Source organism: Ammospiza nelsoni, chromosome 4 (assembly GCF_027579445.1).
Source record: "Ammospiza nelsoni isolate bAmmNel1 chromosome 4, bAmmNel1.pri, whole genome shotgun sequence".
NCBI lineage: Eukaryota > Metazoa > Chordata > Aves > Passeriformes > Passerellidae > Ammospiza > Ammospiza nelsoni.
This window is the reverse complement of record NC_080636.1, coordinates 1,891,657-1,913,728: the sequence shown is the minus strand read 5'-3', so window position 1 is coordinate 1,913,728 and position 22,072 is coordinate 1,891,657. Positions and strand designations below refer to the sequence as shown.

The window sequence follows — 22,072 nt, the reverse complement described above, 5'->3', positions numbered from 1 at the left end:
TGAGTCTTTTCAGATCTATGAGCACACACACGGGGTGTGTGAGGTCAGTGTGACTCAGCTCCCTGGGAGGGATCTGCATTCCAGCTGGTGCCAAGGAAAGCAATGAACCTGCTCACTGTCATCTCCTTCAAGGTGATAGTCCAAGGGAGAACGTTCAGGTAGGTGTTGTGTTTAAGCACACTTGACAAATTCAAGCACAAACGCCAATTCAAGGCACCTGAAGTGACTAGAACAAGTTATTTACTGTCAAGAGGTGGCAGCAAGTGAAGGTGGAGGAAAGCTCTCACTGAATACAGTGAAGGGCTGGTGTGTGGGCAAACCTTCTGTAAATCAACTTAACTCTTTACAACAGGCTCCTGCTCCCTGCACAGCCCTGCAGCCTCTGTCCCCTCTCCTGAGGGAGCAAGCAGGAAATTCCTCTGAAGAAGAGAAGAACCCTGCCACCCAAGCCAGACCCAACAGTTGCTGCTGATCACAAGCAGCAGGTCAAGCACTACAAAGAGCATTTGCAGAGTTCAATTTGTTGCATAAGCTCAGAAAAGTGAACTTGGAGGCCACCCTGCAACTTTCAGTGCTGGGAAGGAACTGAAAGGTTAATTCTGTCTCAGGGTATCTCATCAAATGAGAGATTCACTTTCCCATTCATAACCTCTCTTCCTCTTTGAAGTTTTATGATGTTTTCAGGGTTTCTCCAAACAGCCCTGAATTCTGTGTGTACCATTTCAGACTGAAGCTGCAAAGCTCCTGTGACACCACAGCACTGGCAGCAGTAGTGTCAGCTAAGCCTTCCTTGGGTTAATAAAAAATAACTATAAACAGGTCTGCTGCTAAATTCCATAACCTAAGCCTTCACATACTTCAATAAATAGCATGAACCATTTATGATACACAGTTTTCCTCTGCATTTCAAAGTACTGCATCAAATTAATTACATTTTAAACAGTCAACTGAAGAAGACAGGCAAGGAACAGTATCTGAAATAGAAGAATTTTTATGTAACCATTCAGTGTTAAAAACAAGAGAATCAAACATCAGTTCAAATTAAAGAGCAGTTTCGAACAGAAGACATTTGATTAAAAGTTTCTTTTAACATTTAGAAATTTAAATACATTTACCTAAAGATGGTTAACTCCCATCTCTATGTTACTATACAATAGCTTAAAGCTAATTTAAATGCTAGTTCTATGTTAATGTGAAATTCCAGAACTGCATTCTTAACTTTTTATGTAAATTGGTTATTAAACTGAGTGATTCCATACTTCCTCCCACCCCAAAATAAATTTTAAAAATTGAAGCTTTACAATGCCTTGAATAATATTTTTTCAAAGGAGTAATTTGGAATAGTTCCCAACAGTTCTATAGGAGGTATTTTGTACAGTTTGGAGAGCAACTCCGTATAAAGTTCTATTGCAACTGAGCATTCACAGTATGCCACAGTCCATACATATTACTACATATACATATCAGGTTTGTAAACATTGGAAGAATACACAGAACATAGTACCACGACCCTCTGGTACTGCTGAAAGGAAGATGAGGTAACATTCATATAATCTCAAAGTCCACAGAGGTCCTGACTGAGTAGGTAAAACAGCTGCCAACGCTTCTGTTTCATAGTGTGTGGTTAAGGCTCTACGTCACGGTCTGCTAAGGCTGGATTCATTAGCTCTCAGTATCCCAACTGCATCTTTAACAGCGTGGTAAATGACATTCTTCACCTGCAGGAGCAAAGCAAAACGTGCTTGGTTTTACAAGCAAACAGCACAGAGAATTTTCCAATTTTCCCACTTACTTCCCCTCACCCTGTGCAGGTTACTTCAGACACACTCATCTGCCCGACCTTCATGCAAATCACCAAATTGGGAAAACAAAATTTGTTGTATTTTAGGGGTTTTTTGTTTAAAGTTCAAGAGCACTGAGCATTGGGAATTTACCTGCAATTTATCTTCGTGGTTCGTATGCGTATGTGACAGATACCTAAATTCCTGAGTGAGCCAGAAGCAGTGCTTGACATGCTCTGGGGATACAAAGTCTTCTGCAACTTTAATACAACTGTACAAATTATGAACCTAGAGAGAACAAACAAGCATTAGGCACATGCTCAAAGGGCTGCCCAAGCAGTAAAGCCATTCCATGTCCCTGGTGCTTGCCTGGTGTGGAGCTCCTGCTGGGATGAAAACTACATCTCCTAGAAACTGTACAATAGCCCAGCCTTGAACTCCGTACTCCTGGTGAAGGCGTTTCCTCAGCGATCGGTCCAGGTACCAGCTCTGATCGTGAATGGGATCATGATCTACAGGGTTTTCTTGGCCCTGCTCTTCTGCAACCTGGCAAAGCGACAAGACAACAGCATTTTAACACACCAGTCTGACTGGACAGTCGAGTTGTACCTGTGGTATTCCACAAAAGGTGTGCCAGAGGGACTTGCACCACGTGTGCAGGTAGGAGAGTTACACAATGCAAGTTTGGATCTTCACTCAGACCTCTGTCAAGGTTTCAGCATTGCTCAGGTCCCACTGGCTTCAAAGACACATTGCAAATGTGGATGTGGAAAATGTAAGTAATCCCAAGTGCCAGTGGCAAGTGAAGCTGCCTGTGTTCACGCTGGGAAGCACTGTCACACGTGGAACCAGTGTTGTGACACTACTAATGCTGGAGAGGGGCTGTGGAGAAGGGTGTGAAGTGACAGGACAGGGCAATGGCTTTAAACTGAAGGACAGCAGGTTTAGATTAGAAGAAAAAATTAGGAAGAAATTAATTGCTGTGAGGGCAGTGCAGCACTGGCACAGGTTGCCCAGAGAAGCTGTGGCTGCCCCATCCTTGGAAGTGTTCCAGGCCAGGTTGGACAGGGCTCTCAGCAACCTGGTCCAGGGGAAAGTGTCCCTGCCCACTGCAGGGGGTTGGATTGAGATGTTCTTAAAGCTCCCCTCCAACCCCAGCCACTCTGAGATTCTGAGACTCCACAGCCTGTGACTGGAGGACACTTCCAAGTGTGGAACTCGGCAGGTGTCTGCCTTGAGGCCACCAGCAGGCAGTGTGTGCTCACTGACCCAGAGCACGCAAACCAGATTTTTCAGGAGAAACGAGACTGGGAGGCACAACAAGCACTTCAGGACAGAAATTTGAGGGTTGTGGAGAGAGAATTTCTGTAAGAAGTTGCTGTATAAATCCAACTTGCTGCAGCAGCCATTTACACCCAGGACTGTAGCCCAAAAACTCATCTGGGAGGAGATAAACAGCTTGATTCTACTCCACTAAAAGCTGCTGAAAGCCCCTCACCTGCCAGCAAGTGTGATACAAGGACTGAGGTGTGAGACACAGATGTCAGGACTCCAAGTGCTAATGCTTATCAAACCCAGTATCACATTTGATCAACCATAAGATTTGTTCTTTGTTAATATTAAATAAGTCTGTTGCAGCCTCTCCCAGCTTCCAGCAAGAAAGCCATAAGCCTGACCAAGCCAACAGCTGTTTAGATAATCCAATTTATCTTTTTAAATATCAGCATATTGGCTCTTTCCACTTTTAGAGCACCAAAGAAGTCTCACCATTAAGACCACAAAGAACTCTGGGCTATCTGAAGTAAATCTGAACACTGAAACAAAGCCCTGTTGGATGTGGAAGCACATCTCTACTAAACCCTTAACTCCCATGAAAACATGACACAAAACACCACCCTTAATTCAGACCTCATGAAGGTAGGGAGAAAAAAAATGTAGTAAGAGAGAACAAGGAAAGAGGAAGAGTGTTATGTACCATGTACTGCTCTGACATTTCTCAAAAATGTCTCATATTCTTCAAAAAAGGATCAAATTAAACTGCTTTGCCTTAAATCTAAACCAGCGATTTTCTTGTTCACTATGTAACATTACTCATCCATGAGCAGAGTGGGCAGAAGGAATATCTGCACACAAGGTGACTGCAAGCTTCAGCTCTCCACCCTTTTCAGGTCCTACAAGACTCAAGGCATAGAAGTTTTGTCTTGGTACAACTCCAGTTTTTTGTTTCCACACTAACTGGGATATGAAGGAGGAGAAATCCCCAAAGATAGACTTGCAAGCCTCCGCAGGCAGAAGAGTTTCTGAGATGAGCAGCTCACCTTCTTCAGGAACTCCCGGATCTTCTCCGTGTCCTTGGCAGCGTAAATGTGCCACAGAGCCCCGGGCTTCTCTCGGCTTTCAGTGAAACGCTTGATGGTCAGCTCATCAGAGTCCCCATCCTGGATGGTCTTCAGCACTTCTGTGGAAGGCAACACCAGCACTTACACCACAGGATCTTCCCTCTGGCCACAGAATTATCCCCCAGCCACCACTGACATTTTACCTTCTTCTTGATCAGCCTGGCCTTTGGGGATCCCCACGTAAACCATGACGTTGGCTGCGTCAGACACATCCAAGTGCAGGTTGGTTGTGCCATATTTTCTGTCCTCTGGTGTTATTAAGCCTGGGGGAGGAATCAAAGGGGGGAAAAAGGAGTAGCAGATCCATTAGTAAGACAAAGAAATGGTACACCACTGTCAGAAGCACTTTCTGAGAGGATCAGAGTGCTTGTACTTCTACCAACAGATGCTTCCAGAACAGCAATTTGCTTTCTATCCAGCACCTTGCTCCATCTTGTGGCTTCCCAAGTGATCTGCTGACACGCTGACATAGACCAATGTATTTCTGTCTAGCCTGTATGATATATAAGAGTCATGTTTAAGTCCTGCTAGGACAAAGCATTTTGAGAAATAGTCTCTTTTTCACTCTAACCAGCAGCTGATACAGGATTTACTATCCACCATCTCTCTACTGGCCATGATGCTGCTGCTCCATTTTAAATGTCTTTTGAGTGACAGCAAATAAACCAGACATGGAAAAAAAATGCTCAAGAAGAGATTAAAAGCTAAATGATACAGTTCAAAAAGGAGAACAACAGAAGTAATACAGCCAGAAGCAGCAAAACAACAAATACATGTTGCCAGCCTGTGGAGCAAGTTGATTGCAAGTCTGGGAATAACTACTATTGGCTTGAAACCACGTGGACAAAAAGATGTTTAATAAAATAAATCACATCATGCTCTGGACATCACTGATACCTACAGATGAGGCAAACTCAGGTTTTCTGATCCATGGGATTAATCAAATTGTCTACAACAGCAAGGATTCACATAATCTACAATAAATTTCAATAGGAATATGTGGTAAATGTGACCTTTGAAGTTAAAAATTCCTTACCATAGGCATTGTACATCTTGGGGCCCAAATCTGGTCGCACAAAATAGTTGGGAAGTCGAGAGGCAAGGTTGAGCTTGCCACCTCTCCTGGTATATTCTGGCAATGGGATATTTTTCATCAAATCATCAAACCTAAGATAATGCAGCAAAATTTAACATTAGGTACTGATAAAACCAAAACCAGATGAAACAGACTGCAACAAAAGCTCTCTTCAGATGAAGTGTATTCTTTCCCTCGGGGGGTTTTTGCTGGACACCATGAAAAGGAGCCAAACAAACAGGGCACAGAAACACAGCAAATAAATTTAACTGCTTGGAGTAATGTTATTTCATTGTGTAATCATCTCAAGAAATCTCAAATAGCTTAAATCCAAATATTTAAAAATGTTTGGCCAAAAACTAAGCTTCAACTGAACTTCAGACTTCAAAGTGATCCAGGCTTTTAGGAGCAGGTTTAGGTGCTCACTTTACTTAGCAACAAACACAATGAACTACATAATTTACCATGAAACTTGTGCAGGATTTCCATTTATGTCAGGCACCTCTGAGAAACAGAACTGTTCACATGGCATCACCTGCTGCCCAAAGCTGAGGCAGGTATGAAAACACAGCAATATTCCTAGAGTCCATTATTTTGGGGGTGTGCCACAGAAACAATGAACATTTCCTCTGGAAATTCATACCTAGAGGGCATCATATCTCTGAAGTCTTCTCCTGGAGGCCAGTCCTTAAGCTTCAGTACCATTGGCTCTCCCTCCTCTGTTCTCAGGCGACCTAATTTGAAATATTAACAAGTCTTAGTTTTTAACAGTTGTACAACTCAGAATCTGAAGAATTAAGATAAATAAATCTTTATCTCCGACTAAAACCATGTTCATTCCACAACTTTCCATGTAGAACTGAAGACATACCCTACTCTGGTGTCAGAGGAACATCACTCTCATGACAAACGTGTTACAACAGGAGATGTCAGACAGACAGACAGACAGACAAGCAGCCCTTACTGCTTCCCTGCCCAGGCACTTCCTACAATTTAACTCAGAAACTGGTTGCAGGCCAAAAGCAGCTGATGAAGCCAAATCTCTTCAAAGATAAGTAACAGAAAAGAAAGGTGTGAGTCTTCCACCTCCCACTCTTTGTGCCCTAAGTATGAAACTCCCTAAGCTTACAACTATTTACACAGTAAAGCAGATCCTTAGATAAGGATGTGTAACAGACACACAAAGGAGAGCCCCAGAAGAAATAGCAACTGTTAATTCTCCTGGAAAACCTCAAGTTCACTTCCCCAAAATATATTTTTATACAAAGTAACTTCAGTTCCTCAGTACAAAGTAGTACCTTCAAGTTAAAACAGCAGCACCCATTTAACCTGTGAGCACCACCCCGACCTGTGCTCTTCTGCTTCACTCAACTGAAATAAAAGAAAAACTGGCAGATACTGACTTGCTAGGAAGATCCTAAATTTCCCTAGAATGTTTCCCCAAACGCCTAAAGGCAGCCAAACATACCCCTGAAGGACAGTATTTCATGGGAACGAGTTTTTATCCACAATCCTATGAGCATAAATGTGTGCAATGCATCCCCAAACTGTCCAAGGTGAGGAGAAACCCTTGAACATCCTGTACACTGCTTATGGATCACAAATCTGTGCCAGGACAGAACTATTGCTGCTGAGTGTTCTACCCACTGGAACAAAGTCACAGTACTTACTGGAAATATCTTCAAAACCATCCCAGAAATCCCCTACAGTAGCTCCAGTGATGATTTCATTGGTCCTGCAGTTCACCAGATCTACCTCCTGTTGGCCAAACTCCTTCCTAAAGGACTCTGGTCTCCAGAGGTCTGCATTTAACTTGTGATGCACTCCTGACACCATCACAGGCTAGAAAGCAAAAGAACACCATTTTGAAGAATTATTAAACGCCAAAAATTCTATCTACAACAGGGTAATACAAAAAATACACGGAGCATTTGAATGCAGGCATTTTGCAAACTAAATGCTCAGTATGTTTTAAACAGAATTCTGCCTTACCATGCATCTGAGCATTCTCTTTCAAACTGAGGCAGCTTTTTATACCTAGAGCCATAGCTTTTTATACATAGAGCCATAACTGCAGCTGTGTGCTTAGAAACAGATTTAAACAGTAAAACAGATCCTTAGATAAGGAAGCCTAACAGTGCTCACAGCACACATTTGATAAGGTTTAATGTTCCTTATCACTGCAGTGGTGGTAGCTGTGCTTCAACTGAAGGACAAAGCAGATGAATTGCAAATGGAAAAAGCAGGGAGATGGGGATACCTGTCCCTGCTTCCAGCACTCCCTGAAGACATTCCAGTTGCTCTCATTGTTGGGGTCCTGCAGGCACAGCAGGCGGTTGTCACACAGCCAGTAGTGGGGGGTGTCAAAGCCCATGATGGTGGGCTTGATGGTCAGCCCCTGGGGCTTCTTGGGCAGCTCTGTGATGGCTCTGTTCTGCACCAGGGAGGCAAAAATGTCATCAAGGATTTTGGGTGTACTCTTCAGTCCATTGTCTGTCTGATAAAACACATGAAAGAACAACAATAAAAAGTTAGTGCTCTTTTCTATTTCTATTGCCTTATCCTGCAGGTTTTGAAGAAAGTATTTGCTACTCCTAAAATTTTTCACTTGAGATCCAATTGTGCAGAGAAACAAACAACTGCAGAATTCTGCTGTCCAGAAATGCACCATCATTAAATGCCAGTGCCATTTCTTACACTTTATCTACAGAATTCTGGCACAACAATTTCTGCTGATTTGCATCTCAGCAACACTGCAGGAACCCAGAACAGGACTTGCTTTATATTAAAGAGCAGAAATTCAGTTTTAGCAAAGGACTCTCAAGGCCAGTATTTTTCCCCACCACTCTAAGATCAGACAAAGCCCAGAAACATCTGAAGTGAACCAGGCTGCAAATGAGGTATGGTGGAGACACCACAGAAGGTTCTTCCCTCCATCTGCAAGTTCATTGGTGCTTCTTTTTCATTCTAAAGGACATCCCAACCAATGCAGCTGCCAGGCTCTACCCTGAGGAGGTTAATCTGCTTTATCCCTTAGTTCCCAGTTCCTCACCAAGACTTAGCACCACTAAGCTCCTCCTAACTGAGCACTGAAACTGAATTAATCCTTTTTCCCAAATTAAGACAATTTTACTGTGACAAGAAAGCAAACTGCCTGTGGCAGCTGTTCACAGGTTTAGAACAGAATCTAAGCCTGGGATCAACTCAAACTTGTAGGACAGAGTTTTTCCTGTACCTTTCCTGCAGAAGAGTTCAACAGGTTCCTCAAGAAGCCCGTGTTGTTGTTGCTCACAGGAGTTAATATTGCACTGTTGAATGTCTGCAGGGCTGCAGCTGGCTTGGCTAAGCTAGGGAGTGTCTGAAGAGGTTTATTTTCATTCTTGGAAATTGGTATGAGAAGTTTCTCTGAAATGAAGAAAGGAACACCATGAGAATACTTCAAAACTGTGAAAATACTTTGTATTTTTTTTAAGACAATATCCTCCTACATGCATACATGTACATATGTACATGTATACACAGATATATAAATCTCCTCCCAATACATGCAGATAAAATATTTGTCACTTAACTTTCTTCAATAAACCAACATTTTAAAAATCCCCCATTCTAAATAAAATCCAAAAATCCAAAACCCCCAAACAACAAAAATTCTCAAGATTTTCAAGAATACCTGCATTAATGGGATTTTAATCCAGTTTTTGACACAGAATACGCTAACTCTGCCAGGCTTTACTCCAGGGCACTGAACCCTCATGCCAGCAGGCCAATGACATCACTCTCAGCACAAGATTTTGCTGGGTCTGACCTATATTCTTCTGACAAACAGCCACAGAGGGGTTACTCTTCACTGGTTCTGCACATACCTTTGTTTTCTTTATTCACATTTCCACTGGTTAGGTTTGAAAACCAATTTAGTGAAGGAGAAGTATTTACAGAAGCAGTTTGTTTGCTTCCAAGTGCTGACTTTAGAGGAGGATCATGTGTAGTGACTTGTGGGCTCAGGACAAAGCTGCTGTGTTGAAGGCCAGGCCTGTCCCCAGATGCCAAGTGCTGAAAAAGCAAAGCAATAACTTGTTTAGACACAGACACGCTCCACACAAAGGGAATACAAACAACAGCACGTCCAAACTCATCCTTTGAGCATTAAAATGGTTTGGCCCTCAAAACGTGTGATCCCCAGCAGAGGTCAGCATTGCAGCTCTGCAGGGTTTGGGAGCTCCTGAGGCAGGAGCAGCCAGATCCATCTGCCCTCAGACAGACCCAACTTTCCCAGGTGCATTTTCTGGGATTGCTTTGGGAACCAAGGGCAGTTTTAACAGAGTTCTCACATTTCTAGTCCCAGCTGATGCTCAGGCCAGGGCTGTGCAGCTGCAGCTCAGAGGATAGAGCAGACATGGAGCATTCCTAAACTTGCTCTTAAGCTGGCAGCAAAGGTGCACTCACCTGCCAGGTGTGAGCTACACCTGCACAATGCAAGCACAGGATTGTCCATCTCCTGTGCAGCTGATTTATCTGGGCTTTTGGAGGTTCTAGAACAGAATAACCAAACCACAGCTTTGCCCTGGGATTCCTGCATGATGGTGACATCTCCTCTCTCTGCTCAAACAATAATCACCTCAGAAATTATTCTGCTTTTTTGTCTACCTATTATTACATTCTCTATTTCATCTCTGACTGCTGATGCTTGGCAAGCACTCTAAACATGACATAATACAAAATGTTTCAACCTTTAAAGAGCTTATCCTCACACAACCAGTGCAGCAACTAATTCTACAAAGATGTGTAGATAAATTTAATGCAGCTCTTTGTCCAGAATCACAGGAAATCTGGATTCAGAAGACTGAAGCCCAGTCAGTTGAATGCTAACTTTTGACTCATAACTATCTTCCACACTTGTAACAACTGAATTTTTTTTTGTCTCTTCTGTTCATTGCTTATACTGAAATCAAGTCCAACCTGCTTCTTACATTTAAGGTAACATTTATTTCCAAAACAAGGCTATGAGTAAGCATCTAATAAAATTAAAATCACTTAATTCACCCCATTTCTTGTGAGATACTTCCAAACTATGCTATTAATTTGTGCTGTTTTTAAAAGCAAAAATATACTACATCCATTATAAATATGTGTATCTTGTGAGGTTTCCTTTGTTTTAGATTTTTCTGCAGTACAGAGAAGCAAACCTACCAGACTGCCACAGAAATCAGTGAATCTCCACACTCCTCTAAATCTCACTATTTTTTTAGATGCTTCGTTCTTCTATGAATCCCAGTGCTCTCCCACCTTACTCCCTCCTTTAGATGCTGAATGTTTTATATCTCAGGACCCAAGGAATAGCCTACACTTCACAACCACTCCCACTCATCTGTTCTTCACATTCTTCTCTTAAGGCATCTCTCCATCTAATCCCATTTTTGCTCTAAAATTCTCACTGAGCCTTTTTAAAGGACAGGTCAACCAGTGAGGGCTCAGTGCCAAAGGGACACAAATGAGATTTCCCCAAAAACTGAGAGCTGGATCAGAGAGATGAACAGTGAACACAAATTGTCCCTGTGTGGTGGGGTGATCACAGAGGTCAGGGCTGGCACCTACAAAGCCAAATTAGCAGTGGCTTCAGGAACATGCAACAGACTGACACAAACTTCACTGCACAGAGCCAGAGGCAGTAACAATACCTGTTTGGAATCCTCCTTTAGAGCTGGCTTGGATAGTGCTTTGAACTGCTTATTTGCACAAGGACAATTTGCTTTTATTCCCCATTTTGTTCTCACAGAGTGAACAATGTCACCAACATCATAGAGAGCTGAAGGGAGAGAAGCACAAATGAGCTCACACATAATCACAACATCCAGCAGTCACCAAGGCTTTTTAAGAAATTGTGTGTGCTGTGCAGCTAAACTCTAATATGTGACTACTGTTCATGATTAAACAAGAAGTTCTGCTACTTCTTTGTAAAGGTCAAAGATAATAAAATAGTATTAAACACACATGCTACTTCTGTCTTTGGATAATAAATGCTAAGCTTTTGCCAACTTTACCATTAAAATCAAACCTCACTCAGTACAATATTAACAACACACAAAAGACAGCAAAATCCTACAGCACATTTTGATGTTAATCAAATATTTCCAATACCTTTTCCAGGAATTATTTGTGTAGGCATTAGATTCTCTGGTTCATGTGCCTGTCCCTTCACACATTTAAACCAGGAGAAAGTATCAGAGTCATCATCTGTAAAACAAAACCATGACAGTGTTTTGTTACTGATTTGACTATTACTGATACATCCAACCAGGCCTACAACGCATCCTTTTGGTTGGGAAGGCTTTTTTTTTGGGTAATTTTTTTGGCCCATTTCTTACATGCAACCACAGGCCTACAACACATCCTTTTGTTTAGGAAGGTTTTTTCAGCTCCTTTAAGGTTACCATTGACTTCCAAGTCCACCACCGATTTCATTTCCCCTCTTTCCCCCTTGTTTCAGGTAGCAATAAGCACTCCCACCTTCATGTGAGCTTTTTTTCCTCATCCTGTAGCAATCCACACACACCCCAAAGCCACACTTGGAGCAGACCCAGTGCAGGTTGAAGATGGTGGTGTCACACACGTCGCACATCTCGCGCACGCCGCGCACCGCGCGCTTCCAGGCCACCTGTCCTGCAGCCAAGGAGGGGACAGTCACAGTGTCAGTGCCAGCAAATTCAGTGTTTGCATGGTAAGTACAGCCACTTCAGCACAGTGATGTGACTCACACTTGTTCTTGTATTGGGACACCAAAAAATGCTTTTGTTGTTACACAACAGCCCAAGCAATTGCGACCAGTTTGCTTCCTCCTGTGCAGCACCAACCACAGCTTTTACTCCTGACACGTGTCTGTCCAAGTTAACAAGCACTTTCCTGATGTTCTCCTAAGTGGAAATCCCACAGCTACTCCAGGAAATAAATTCAGGTACTGCTGGCAAGCTAAACTTAATGTGTAGCTTGCCACAGCCAGCTTAGCCTTGCTCGCTATTCAGCAGCATGGTGGGCAAGTAGCTGTCAGCCTTTGGGGAGGTTTTATGTGTTTGTTTGTCTGACCTTCTCAGAATGGTGAATTTTCTTTGAAGCACTGACTGCTGCTGCCCAGATTTCCTATGTACCCACTACATTCCCCCTTCCTTATCCCAAGCCACTTCTTTCCACCTAAAACATCCCAAACATTGACAGTATCTTGCAAAAAATTACAAGCCCTTCCAGAGCTGTATAATTTTTCAGTGAATCTGTGATTATGCAAGAATTATTTTAGTCTGATCTCCACCTCCTTATGTTGCCAGCTAGAAAACTAGACAAGACAAAAAGCACACACCTGCCTCCTCCTACAACCTTCCACACTTGTAACTTCTCTGAAACTTCCCTGCCCACAATGTTTCTTAATTTTAAAAGCAAGTTATGAGAGACCATGTCCTGATGCATGCTAAGAAAACCATACCAGCATCCAAGACATCTGCTGCTCTTGTTCTGAATAATGCCCATTGACTATGTATGGAACAACACTGGAATAGCTTAGCACAATTTGTTCTTAAGTAGGAGGTAAAAATTGTTTGACTGCTTGCTTCAGAATTCTTCCAAGAGACACAGGTCTCAATATCACCAGCTCCATTCTCCTCTGCCTTTAAAAAACATGCACTATATTTATCATTTTCTAGGTCAACTCTCCAATTTCCCCCAAACAGGATGAAGGTGTTTTTTTCTTATCTTTTGAATGCAATTTCCTATCTTTTCTGAGTCTTCTCTCTTTGTACTTCTCCTACTTTTTGGTTCCTTTCTGCAGTTTGATCCTGTTTCCTTTAGGCATTTGGTAGCCAAGGAACAACGTGACCAAACAAGGTGTTCTTTCTACACTAGTCAATCTTTTACTTCACAGGGAAAACACATTTAAATTTACCAGAACTTCAAGCCATGGTGACAGAAGAATCCCCCTTTTTCCTGTGCTGACTGAGCACACTCCCACTGTATTATTGTTCAAAGAACACCACATATTCAGACTGTAAATTACTTCTTTCCTGCCCAGGGTATTCAAAATAACCTCCATATTAATGAAAGTGTGTTCCCTTCCTCTCACCAGTCAGGGCAATAAAATCAAAGATGAATTAATGAGACACTGCTCCTTTCAAGCCAATTCCAGAACTCACACATGTCTGTGTTTTTTAAGCAGAGGATGTTTCTGGTAGCTATGCCAACAGATGCATCCTCTGCTATAAGGAACACCAGACCTTCCCTTTGTTTCATGAATTCACCCAAAGCTTCACTCTCCCAAAAGTGTTTCTGTATTTCAGTCTACACATCTCACTCTGGCTATAGATCATTTGGTTCCACAGACCTGAACGTGTTGCAGGTCAAGAGAAGAGCAAAGCTTGCAGATTCCAAACAGCCCAAGGTAAAGACCCCACAGCGAGAATTTCTGGAATAACTCAAATCTTCCCCCTGCTTTTGAAGGGCATTCAAGCTTGTTCAGCTTTTTTTCTTCTCTCAGAACAGTGGAATGACTGCCAAACTGAGGATCTTTATCTAATGTCAACACTCCACAAGCACAGCAGACAGTGACAGTCTCCTAAACTGTGCTGTACCCTGATCATGCACTTAAAATCCAGAAAACAAACAGAGTTTTAGGAGTCATTCTGCTCTGAGAAGTGATGATGCAAGGTTCTAACTTCCCCATCTGTCTGCTCACATTTGCTACAGAAATATTTTGATGTGGCCAAACCCCTGTGGTTTTGGGGTGCTAAGTTTGCCCTGTCTACACTAATTACTAATTACCTCTCCAATCAGTTATCCCATCACCAGCACTCCTCTGGTCTATGCCCAGTAGGGCTGCACAGAATCACTTCTAAAAGTGCTACTGGAAACTTGCAGGGGGAGGAAAATAAAAATCTCTTTTCCTGACAGACAGCATTAGGTCCATGATGCAGTTATAATAAAACAGGACCTGTGCAAAGTAAAATCTTAATTTCATTTTCACACCAGGAACAGATTTTGTTGTCAGCTACCTGGTAGTTTGATTTTTTTTTTTCCCTTTGTAACAGGAAAAGTAATTTGATAAATTGAGAAACAACTTCTGACAAAGAAGGGTGGAACTGCCCTTCCCTTTCCCCTCCCTGTGAGGAGCAAAGAGTTGTTGACACCAGTTCACAGTGGCTTTTAACCATTCCCTCTCTGAAAAGAGAGGCACTCAAGTCTTATATATTTCCAAATATACACAATAAATTTTCCCACAGAAGCTCAAAGCTTCACATAAAGCTGTGAAAACATAAATGATTTCAATAAAAGTTGCTCTTACTGTGTGGTTCAATCGTTGACATGACTTCCTTTTCAGATATCACCAGCTGGCAGAAGTGGTCTCCAATGTTGGCCAGGATGTATTTTGCTGTGTCCAGATCTAGACCCACAACATTTTTGGATAAAGGCAGCCACAGGCTAATGGCCTCAGGGTCGTACTTATTTGGAGTTAAGAAACCTTCCTCACGCAGTATTCCATGCTTATTAAACTGCAGCCTGATGAAAAAGGGGGAAAAGGAGAAAAAGCCTCATCACCTTAAATGCTGCACTGGTTTAAATTCATCCCAATCAGTCCATGCTTGAGTTGCAAGTGTGTGTACTGTATGCCAATGAATTTACTCAAAGGTTACAACAGACATGGGTAAACACACACTAGTATTAAGCACGTTCAATGCACTGCTGGTTTTAAAGAAAAAAGACTGAAAACATTCAGATTTTTAGTTAGGAAATCTGCCTTACAACAAGTGGCTCTTTATTCACACAAAACCAAATCAGACTTACAATTTTTAAAATGCACTGGCATTAAGGCCACATCTAGAGATGGCAACAGCAGTAATTTTATCTAGGACTACATACAATTCTCAACAGAAGTTAGAATGCCTTAAATATAGAATATATTTCAAGTAACAATTCACTTGGAAGCAGCTGTCAAAAGGCATCAAGCAAAATTTGAGTAAGATATATTCTTGAGCGATTCTGAGTAGGTGGAAAGAATGAGATCTATATTGTTACTAATGTCTTAAATGGAAAATATGAAGAGCTCTGTTCAGGAACCTTTTTACTAAATGCTGAAGAAGGAAGGTAACTGCTGATGAGAGTGTGTGCTCACTGTAGTGTTAGGTGTGCCATGAGAACACATGCTGGCAGCTGCTGTCCTCAGACAAATGCCATCTCCAGATCTGGCAGATTGCAATTCAATAAAAAGGAATAATTCCCTCAGTTTCAAGTTCTAAACCAAAGGATTCATGTGATTTGAACTGCACTGCAAATCTGGATTGTTACCCCGAGAGGATGAATGAGCATACTCTGCTGTTACTTCGGTCTCACACATCAGATTATACAAAGATTTACTACAGTAAAATCTCTAATCTGAGGATAAATAACAGATTAGTAACACATTTGTATTTTTTAAGATGTTTAGCAACAAAAGTGAATTCCAGTGGGTGCAGAGATTAAACACTTCCATGAGAAGCTCAAATGTCCCCAGCTGAAAGACCACAGCCACTTACTGCAACCCTTCCATGGCTGTGGGCTCATGGCTAACATTCCAGGTGTCCAACCACTAAACTCTGGGAAACCTGCATGGAATCTACCCCCTCATTAGTATCTCAATTTTACTGAGCTGTAGCACTCAAACTAAACTCATGTTATCCTACTGGCACTCAGCCCAGAACAGCAAAATAAAGAGCTCCAAGTCCTGCCAAAATATTTTCTGCTCAAATGAAGCACTTGTACAATTTCTAAGGGCTGAAAAACCCTTGGCAGCCGCTCATTAGTTGGGTACATTGGTCTTATAGCCACACACCGGCATTAAACAGCTCACAAACAGAGCCCTCCGTGAGCTTATTCTGGGGATTTCTGACTTTGCACGGAGTGCGACTGGACGGTTCTCACCTCCTGAAGTGGAAGAAGCGGCAGAAGACGGTGGAGTCCCTCTGCTCCTTGTTCTTGCGGTAGCTGTCCAGGCGGCACTCGCGGCACTTGTGCAGGTGCGGGGCGATGCTGTTGCAGGAGCCGTCCTGCACAAAGGCCTCCCCGCTCTGCTGCAGCTTCCTCACCCTGGCAGCGTCCGCCAGGACGGACTTGCGCGCAACGGCTGCGGGGAGAGCAGCCGGGGTCAAACACCTCGGCTTTTCTCACAGAAAACCTCAGTGTTTTAGTGCAAGAGTCACATCAACTTCTCCTGTGAGTTTCACGCTACACTGAAACCAAGCTATGCTAAAAATATTTGCGGTTGGCAGAAACCTCTCCTCCAGTCAGCATCTCGAGCTGCAGTTCCAGTGAAGCCACACAGACTATGTGGAACCAAGAGCTCCTTTCACTTTTTCACAGAGGAGCATTTTGAAACAACATCTGTTTTTAAAGGAAGTTCTTCAGCCAGAGTTGGAGCCCTGAACAACCATATTTCACAATAAACTGGGACAGAGTACAACCTGGCCACTTCTCAGTCCTGTTTTCCCCCTTCATGATGCAACAGCTTTCAGCATCTTACAGTAACAGATGCCAAACATTTCCCTTCCTCCTACGCTGCCAGTGAGGCCTTGCAGGGGACACAACAGTGACTGCTTGGCTGGCTGTGTATCCATGCTAATTATGGAACAGCACATGGCAATCCAAGACCAAGCAACAAGAGATTGAAAAAAAAAGGAGGTGGGTATGTAGGGGATTCCCAGGATCCTGAACAATCAGCAGGACACATGACACCAGGAGTCCAGCTCCTTAAACAAGCGCAGCCCATCACCTCCTGTCCCATGTGCAAACCACCAAATGGAAAAGAGGAACAAGGTGGGTGTTTTTGGGGTTGAGTGGGTTTTAATTTTTGGTGGTGGTGGGTGCGTTTGTGTTTGTTTTGCTCTCATGACAGTTTTTAAATCAAAGCCCCTCTTGAACAGAGCTTTGTTAAGGACAACTTCCATCCCTAACCATGTCTGTAAAATTCAGGACCATGGCTAAAAGGTAATCTCATTGTGCCATCAGCAGCTGTATTCCAAAAGAACCTTGATTTTGTAACCTCTTCTGCCATTCTGTTCTTGCATCTATTTTGTAACAACTTATTTCTAAAAACTAATGATTGGTCTTTTTCCTTTATCAGGAAAAGGTGTTTCTCCAGTTTGTTGCATTCCCATCTTAAGTGAACACACAAATGACTCAAATTCCTGATTTACTCACACAATTTAAATTACTAATTTTGCACATGTAACAAATTACCTACTTTAAGTAGTTAGACAGAAATTACAAGGATTTTGAAGTGACAGGAAATTTTAGGAACACTTACTATTATCCTGGACCTTGGCACTTCCAGTCCAAAAGCTTTCACTTTCACTTCTGTCACAAAGAATCTCATTTGAATTTCTTCTGATGAAAAACTCCATGTCTGCAAGTTCATCAATCTTGTTTCCTTTGTGGCTGCTGTGGCTGTTGCAGCTGCTTTGTGATTTAAGCCCACACTCACCAAAGGACAGAAGATGAGCATCTGAGGTTGAGGGTCTGCAGTCCAAAGTTCTCTGCAGTTCAACAGTGCCACTGCCTCTGGGTATTGCTATGGAAGGGCTGGCATGCTGCAATTGTTTTATGGAAATGCATTCCTTGGGAAAGTTTGTGGTGGCCTTCATGAAAGGTTCATTAGTATTCTTCAGGTTGGTTCCCTTTTCATTAGCTGAATCAGTTAAAGATGAAGGTCTTGAGGTTTTCAAAGAGGTATATTTACCATTTTGCTCACTGGGGTTTTGTGTTTGTTCTTTAGACATAAAGCTCACTTTAGGAAAGGCTGTCAGCTCTTCTGTCAATGGTTTCACTCCAGTACTGAGACAGGAAGGATGAGTTTCTGGTAGGCTTCGTCTACATGTGCTGAAACACAACATGCAACCATTAGGAAAAAACCCACAAATGTGTCAAATAAATCAAAGCACCAGCTGCTCAATCTAGCCACACTTAAAGCTTGAAAGAAGAAATTGAGTTATTTAATTATGTGCTTTGAGTTCTGATGGGTGAGTATTTTAAATTTTGTGTGAGGCTAAATGGGTCTGTGTTTTTCAGGTGTTTTATCTGGGTTTGATTTTTAAGTTAGAACAATAAAACTCTACACCCATGTAGGCACACACAAATTTAGGTACTTGCTGCTACTCCACTTCCTCCTCTCACAAATAAATAGTTGCTTTCTCATTTCCTCCAGGCAACTGCTGAATAACCAAATGCATTTCATTTGCACGTCTGCGGCAAGATTCTCAAGGATCTTCAGACTGGCACCACAAGTCACTATGCTGGAGACTGTAAACCCTCTCTCACAAAAAGCCTTTTAAAAGTCGTATTTTCCACATTCAGCAAATGAGACAAAACTAGCAAAAAAATCCCTATTAGCACTTCAAATTTGGGTTCCCCTGTCACACTATTTCTACCATCACATCCATTTTGTGACAGAACTGGGGGTAACAGAAGTCCAAAGGCACTGGCATCCAACAGAACTGTAACTGGGGACCTGGAGCTGATCTGCAAGGAAGCAAACACCTGCCTGAACAGGTTTGGTTTTCTTGGGGGCAGGGAGGGAAAGCATTTGACAAAGCAGGCACCACACCTGGGTATCCTTTTACACATGGGGACAATGAAACAGTGACAATAGCCTGGGACACTGAAGGGCCACTTCCTTAAAGTTAAGTAAGCACATGGCATTAGGAAGTAAATTACATATCCAGGCAGGCAAATTTAACACTCTCCTATGCTGGTTTTACAGAAGAGTAGTTACTACAGCTCTGGAAAATGACCTCAGAGTTTGTTGTGCTAAGAATCAGAATTCTTTTTGGAGGTAAAATGTCTGTATGAGCATAAACCTGCTTCCTTACCCCTGAGGAGTCTCTGCACCAAGGTTGGGTGGTGAGTTGGCTGCCAGGGGCAGGCCTGGGTGCCTTTGGTCTTTATTTGCAGGAGTACATCCCAGCAGGGCTTCACCCAGCACAGTTGGTACTGACTGCACGTGGCCCTGACTGGGAGAAACCTGCAAGGGAGATTTTAACAGTTAGGAAAAGTCAGGACAAAGTATGGCTTTGCAGGGTTCAGCCTGAAAGGAAAAATAGAATAATACTCTTCTTACCATGTTTAATAAAGTCAATTAAAGAGTCACTCAGTTCATGAAGTGGAAAGACTTTAAAGTGTCCTTTTAAAGTTCATAGGTTCCATGAAAGACTGTTCATGTTAATTCATTTCCCCCAATTAACAACTAACTTATTTGGGGAAGTCTATTAAAAAGTAGAAAAAAAGACAGAAAGCTCTGCTCTTTGTAACTGCCAGTGCAGAAATGTTTCTAAAGTAACTGCAGTAATTGGCAGTCAGAAATAGATTTCTAATCTCAGCTGAAAATCCCAGTGAAAATCAGAACTGTGAAGACTGACAGCATTACCAAAGATCTAGATGGGAACTTTCTTGTAGCAAGAAAATCTTTGCAGCAGAATTTTAGGAAGTGTTAAGTACAGAAATCCTACATTGATTAAATCACCAACCCAAGAAATCTATAATTAATTTAGAAATACAACAGGCCTACCACATTACCAGGGGTGTTTACAACAGTGGCTTTTCTGTGGGGGTCCTTCCCCAGCTGGGAAGTTACACTACAGCTCCTTAGCATCAGCTCCAAAATATTTCCTTTTGGCTTTGATATTACACAGCTGTCAGGCACCAAGTCAAGCTCTCAGAAAAAGGCTGCAGATAATTAACTCCACACAAGAAATCAGTACTATCATACATTTATTAACAAAAAATATGGCTTCAGCCAATCACTCCCACATAGTGACATCCACCAAAATCAGAGCAACAAATAGCTCCTGGTTTCCTCACTAGAAGCACATTCACTGGAACCACTCAGAAAAAAATGGTTGCAAGGCATTTCCCAAAGAGTGCAAAAGTGAAAAATGATCCAGTCCTCTGAAGGAAGGTAGACTGGAAAATGAGAAATAAATAACTCACAATTTTAAGGAAAGACTATGGTAAAACAAGATATGAATTCAGATCATAGTAATTCTTCAGCAGGGCACCTGGAATGTAAAACACAGCCCAGCTTTGTGTGTGTCAAGCAGAAATTATGCAGGAAACTGAAGAAAGGCAAACTGAGCACCAAAAGCTGCTCAAGGTACCCAAGCACAAGCTGTGGAAACCCAGGACTGCAATCCTTGGCTACTCCATGGTGCCCTGCTGCACACTCCTCAGCAGTAAACACAGGACAGGGCACTCTGCTCACTGAGGCACCTTCCCCTGTGCCTGGTACCTCAGGCTGCCTCTTTGTGAGGCTGTCAAAGACCTGCACAGCTCACTCTACACAGGACTGACTGCACAGCAGCAACACAACCCTCTCCCTCCCAGTCCTGAGCTTCCCAAAGACTGGCTACTCCTGCCTAAAATGCAGGTTTTGATCCGAAATACTGGGGTAAACTTACAGGGCAAGTTTTCTACAGCCAAGCCACGATTTTTCATTTTTGCATTTCTACACTGAAGCTACCAGTTTGTCTTTTGACCTTTGAGAGTTTATTCATCTCTCAGTGATACCCAGCAGGTCACTCACAAAAGAAATAAAAGTAGACATGAGAGTATCAGAAAAGTCTCATCTCCTTTCTGTACTGGAACAACCTTCAACTGCTGCTTGTCCAGCTGGAATCCTCAAAGGACCCAAGTGCAGCTGAAAGTTTTGGGTTCAAGTACAAAATTGTTGAAGAACATGAAAAGCAAAGGTTATAAACCTCAGAACTCCTTTGTGCTTTCTCCTACTGCAAGGATACAGGACCAGGCAGACCAACTCTTAAGCAAAAGGAGGGGGGCAAAAAGTACTGTTTAAACCCCAAACAAAAAAAACTGAACAAACAAAAACCCCAACAAACCACCAACATTCAAGGCTTAGTAGCTTTTGCTCCAATTATCACAAGGCAAGATGTTCAATTCATGCCCAGACAAGTTTGAAAGAACTCAACACACCCTCCAAGGGATTATATTCATCATTCTACTTTCCAATCTAATCCTTATTTAAGATGTTTTGAGAAGTGACATAATGATTACATAACAGCCATATATAACAGAGCAAGACATTACCTCAGGAGAAGATTTTGTGTGTTTAGCATCAACACTTCCACTGCTGTCAGATGACTTCCTTTTCACACCCCCAAAGCTTTTTGATTTATCTGGAAGAGAAGGTGATCAAGATTAGTCAATCACAAATAACCTACGTAGTGCTTGAAGGACAAAAAGCAATAGGTCTTACCACATTTTCCATTGTTGTCATATATGATTTCAACATGAATTAATTCTGGATCAAGAGTTTTTAAAGCTGGAATCTTGAGAAAGACAGGAAACACAAAAGCAGCCATTTAGAGAGGTGAAACTATTTTAAATATATTTATCTTATATATGGTGGTATGGACTAAGCTTAGACACTTAACTTCTAGGTTCTTTGAATACCAAGCTGAATTTAACAACACACCATGTGACACTATCTCTGCATAAACACACAAAGTGATGCTTGAGAACACAAACTTGTGCTGTCTGCACAGCACAAAGAGCAAAGATCATGTTTGTTTCACTCTTACAACAGAAATTCCAGGTCTCCCTTATTTTTCATAGAAGGACATTTGTTATTTAATAATCTAACTGCAGCATAAAGAAACACTTTGGGTTATATTATTCTGCCCAACACTGACATTCATGTTTAAAGATTACAGTAAAGACAGAAATAAAAATTATTCCGGTGGAGACATAAATAAAATTTGTACTTATTCCCCATATCATTTGTAAACCACTGCAGCTGG

The 22,072-nt window shown here is 42.1% G+C and overlaps 1 protein-coding gene across 3 annotated transcripts in view; it reads right to left on the bottom strand.

The window, feature by feature from the left end:
- Positions 1-975: 975 nt before the first annotated feature.
- The window catches only part of KDM3A (lysine demethylase 3A), a 29,386-nt gene continuing 8,289 nt past the window's right edge, over positions 976-22,072 (bottom strand). For 2 of the 3 annotated variants that reach the window (XM_059471038.1, XM_059471037.1), the window contains exons 7-26: positions 21,529-21,601; positions 21,360-21,448; positions 19,130-19,281; positions 17,569-18,140; positions 16,188-16,389; positions 14,575-14,789; positions 11,763-11,915; positions 11,394-11,489; positions 10,934-11,061; positions 9,122-9,308; positions 8,491-8,660; positions 7,516-7,752; positions 6,926-7,097; positions 5,899-5,989; positions 5,217-5,347; positions 4,324-4,443; positions 4,100-4,239; positions 2,151-2,327; positions 1,935-2,069; positions 976-1,718 (exon numbers count right to left, since the gene is read on the bottom strand). In XM_059471038.1, coding sequence (XP_059327021.1) covers positions 1,638-1,718; positions 1,935-2,069; positions 2,151-2,327; positions 4,100-4,239; positions 4,324-4,443; positions 5,217-5,347; positions 5,899-5,989; positions 6,926-7,097; positions 7,516-7,752; positions 8,491-8,660; positions 9,122-9,308; positions 10,934-11,061; positions 11,394-11,489; positions 11,763-11,915; positions 14,575-14,789; positions 16,188-16,389; positions 17,569-18,140; positions 19,130-19,281; positions 21,360-21,448; positions 21,529-21,601 — 3,321 coding nt within the window. In that variant the 3' untranslated portion in view covers positions 976-1,637. The remainder of the gene's footprint in view (positions 1,719-1,934; positions 2,070-2,150; positions 2,328-4,099; positions 4,240-4,323; positions 4,444-5,216; positions 5,348-5,898; positions 5,990-6,925; positions 7,098-7,515; positions 7,753-8,490; positions 8,661-9,121; positions 9,309-10,933; positions 11,062-11,393; positions 11,490-11,762; positions 11,916-14,574; positions 14,790-16,187; positions 16,390-17,568; positions 18,141-19,129; positions 19,282-21,359; positions 21,449-21,528; positions 21,602-22,072) is intronic. The other variant, XM_059471040.1, reaches the window with a different exon arrangement.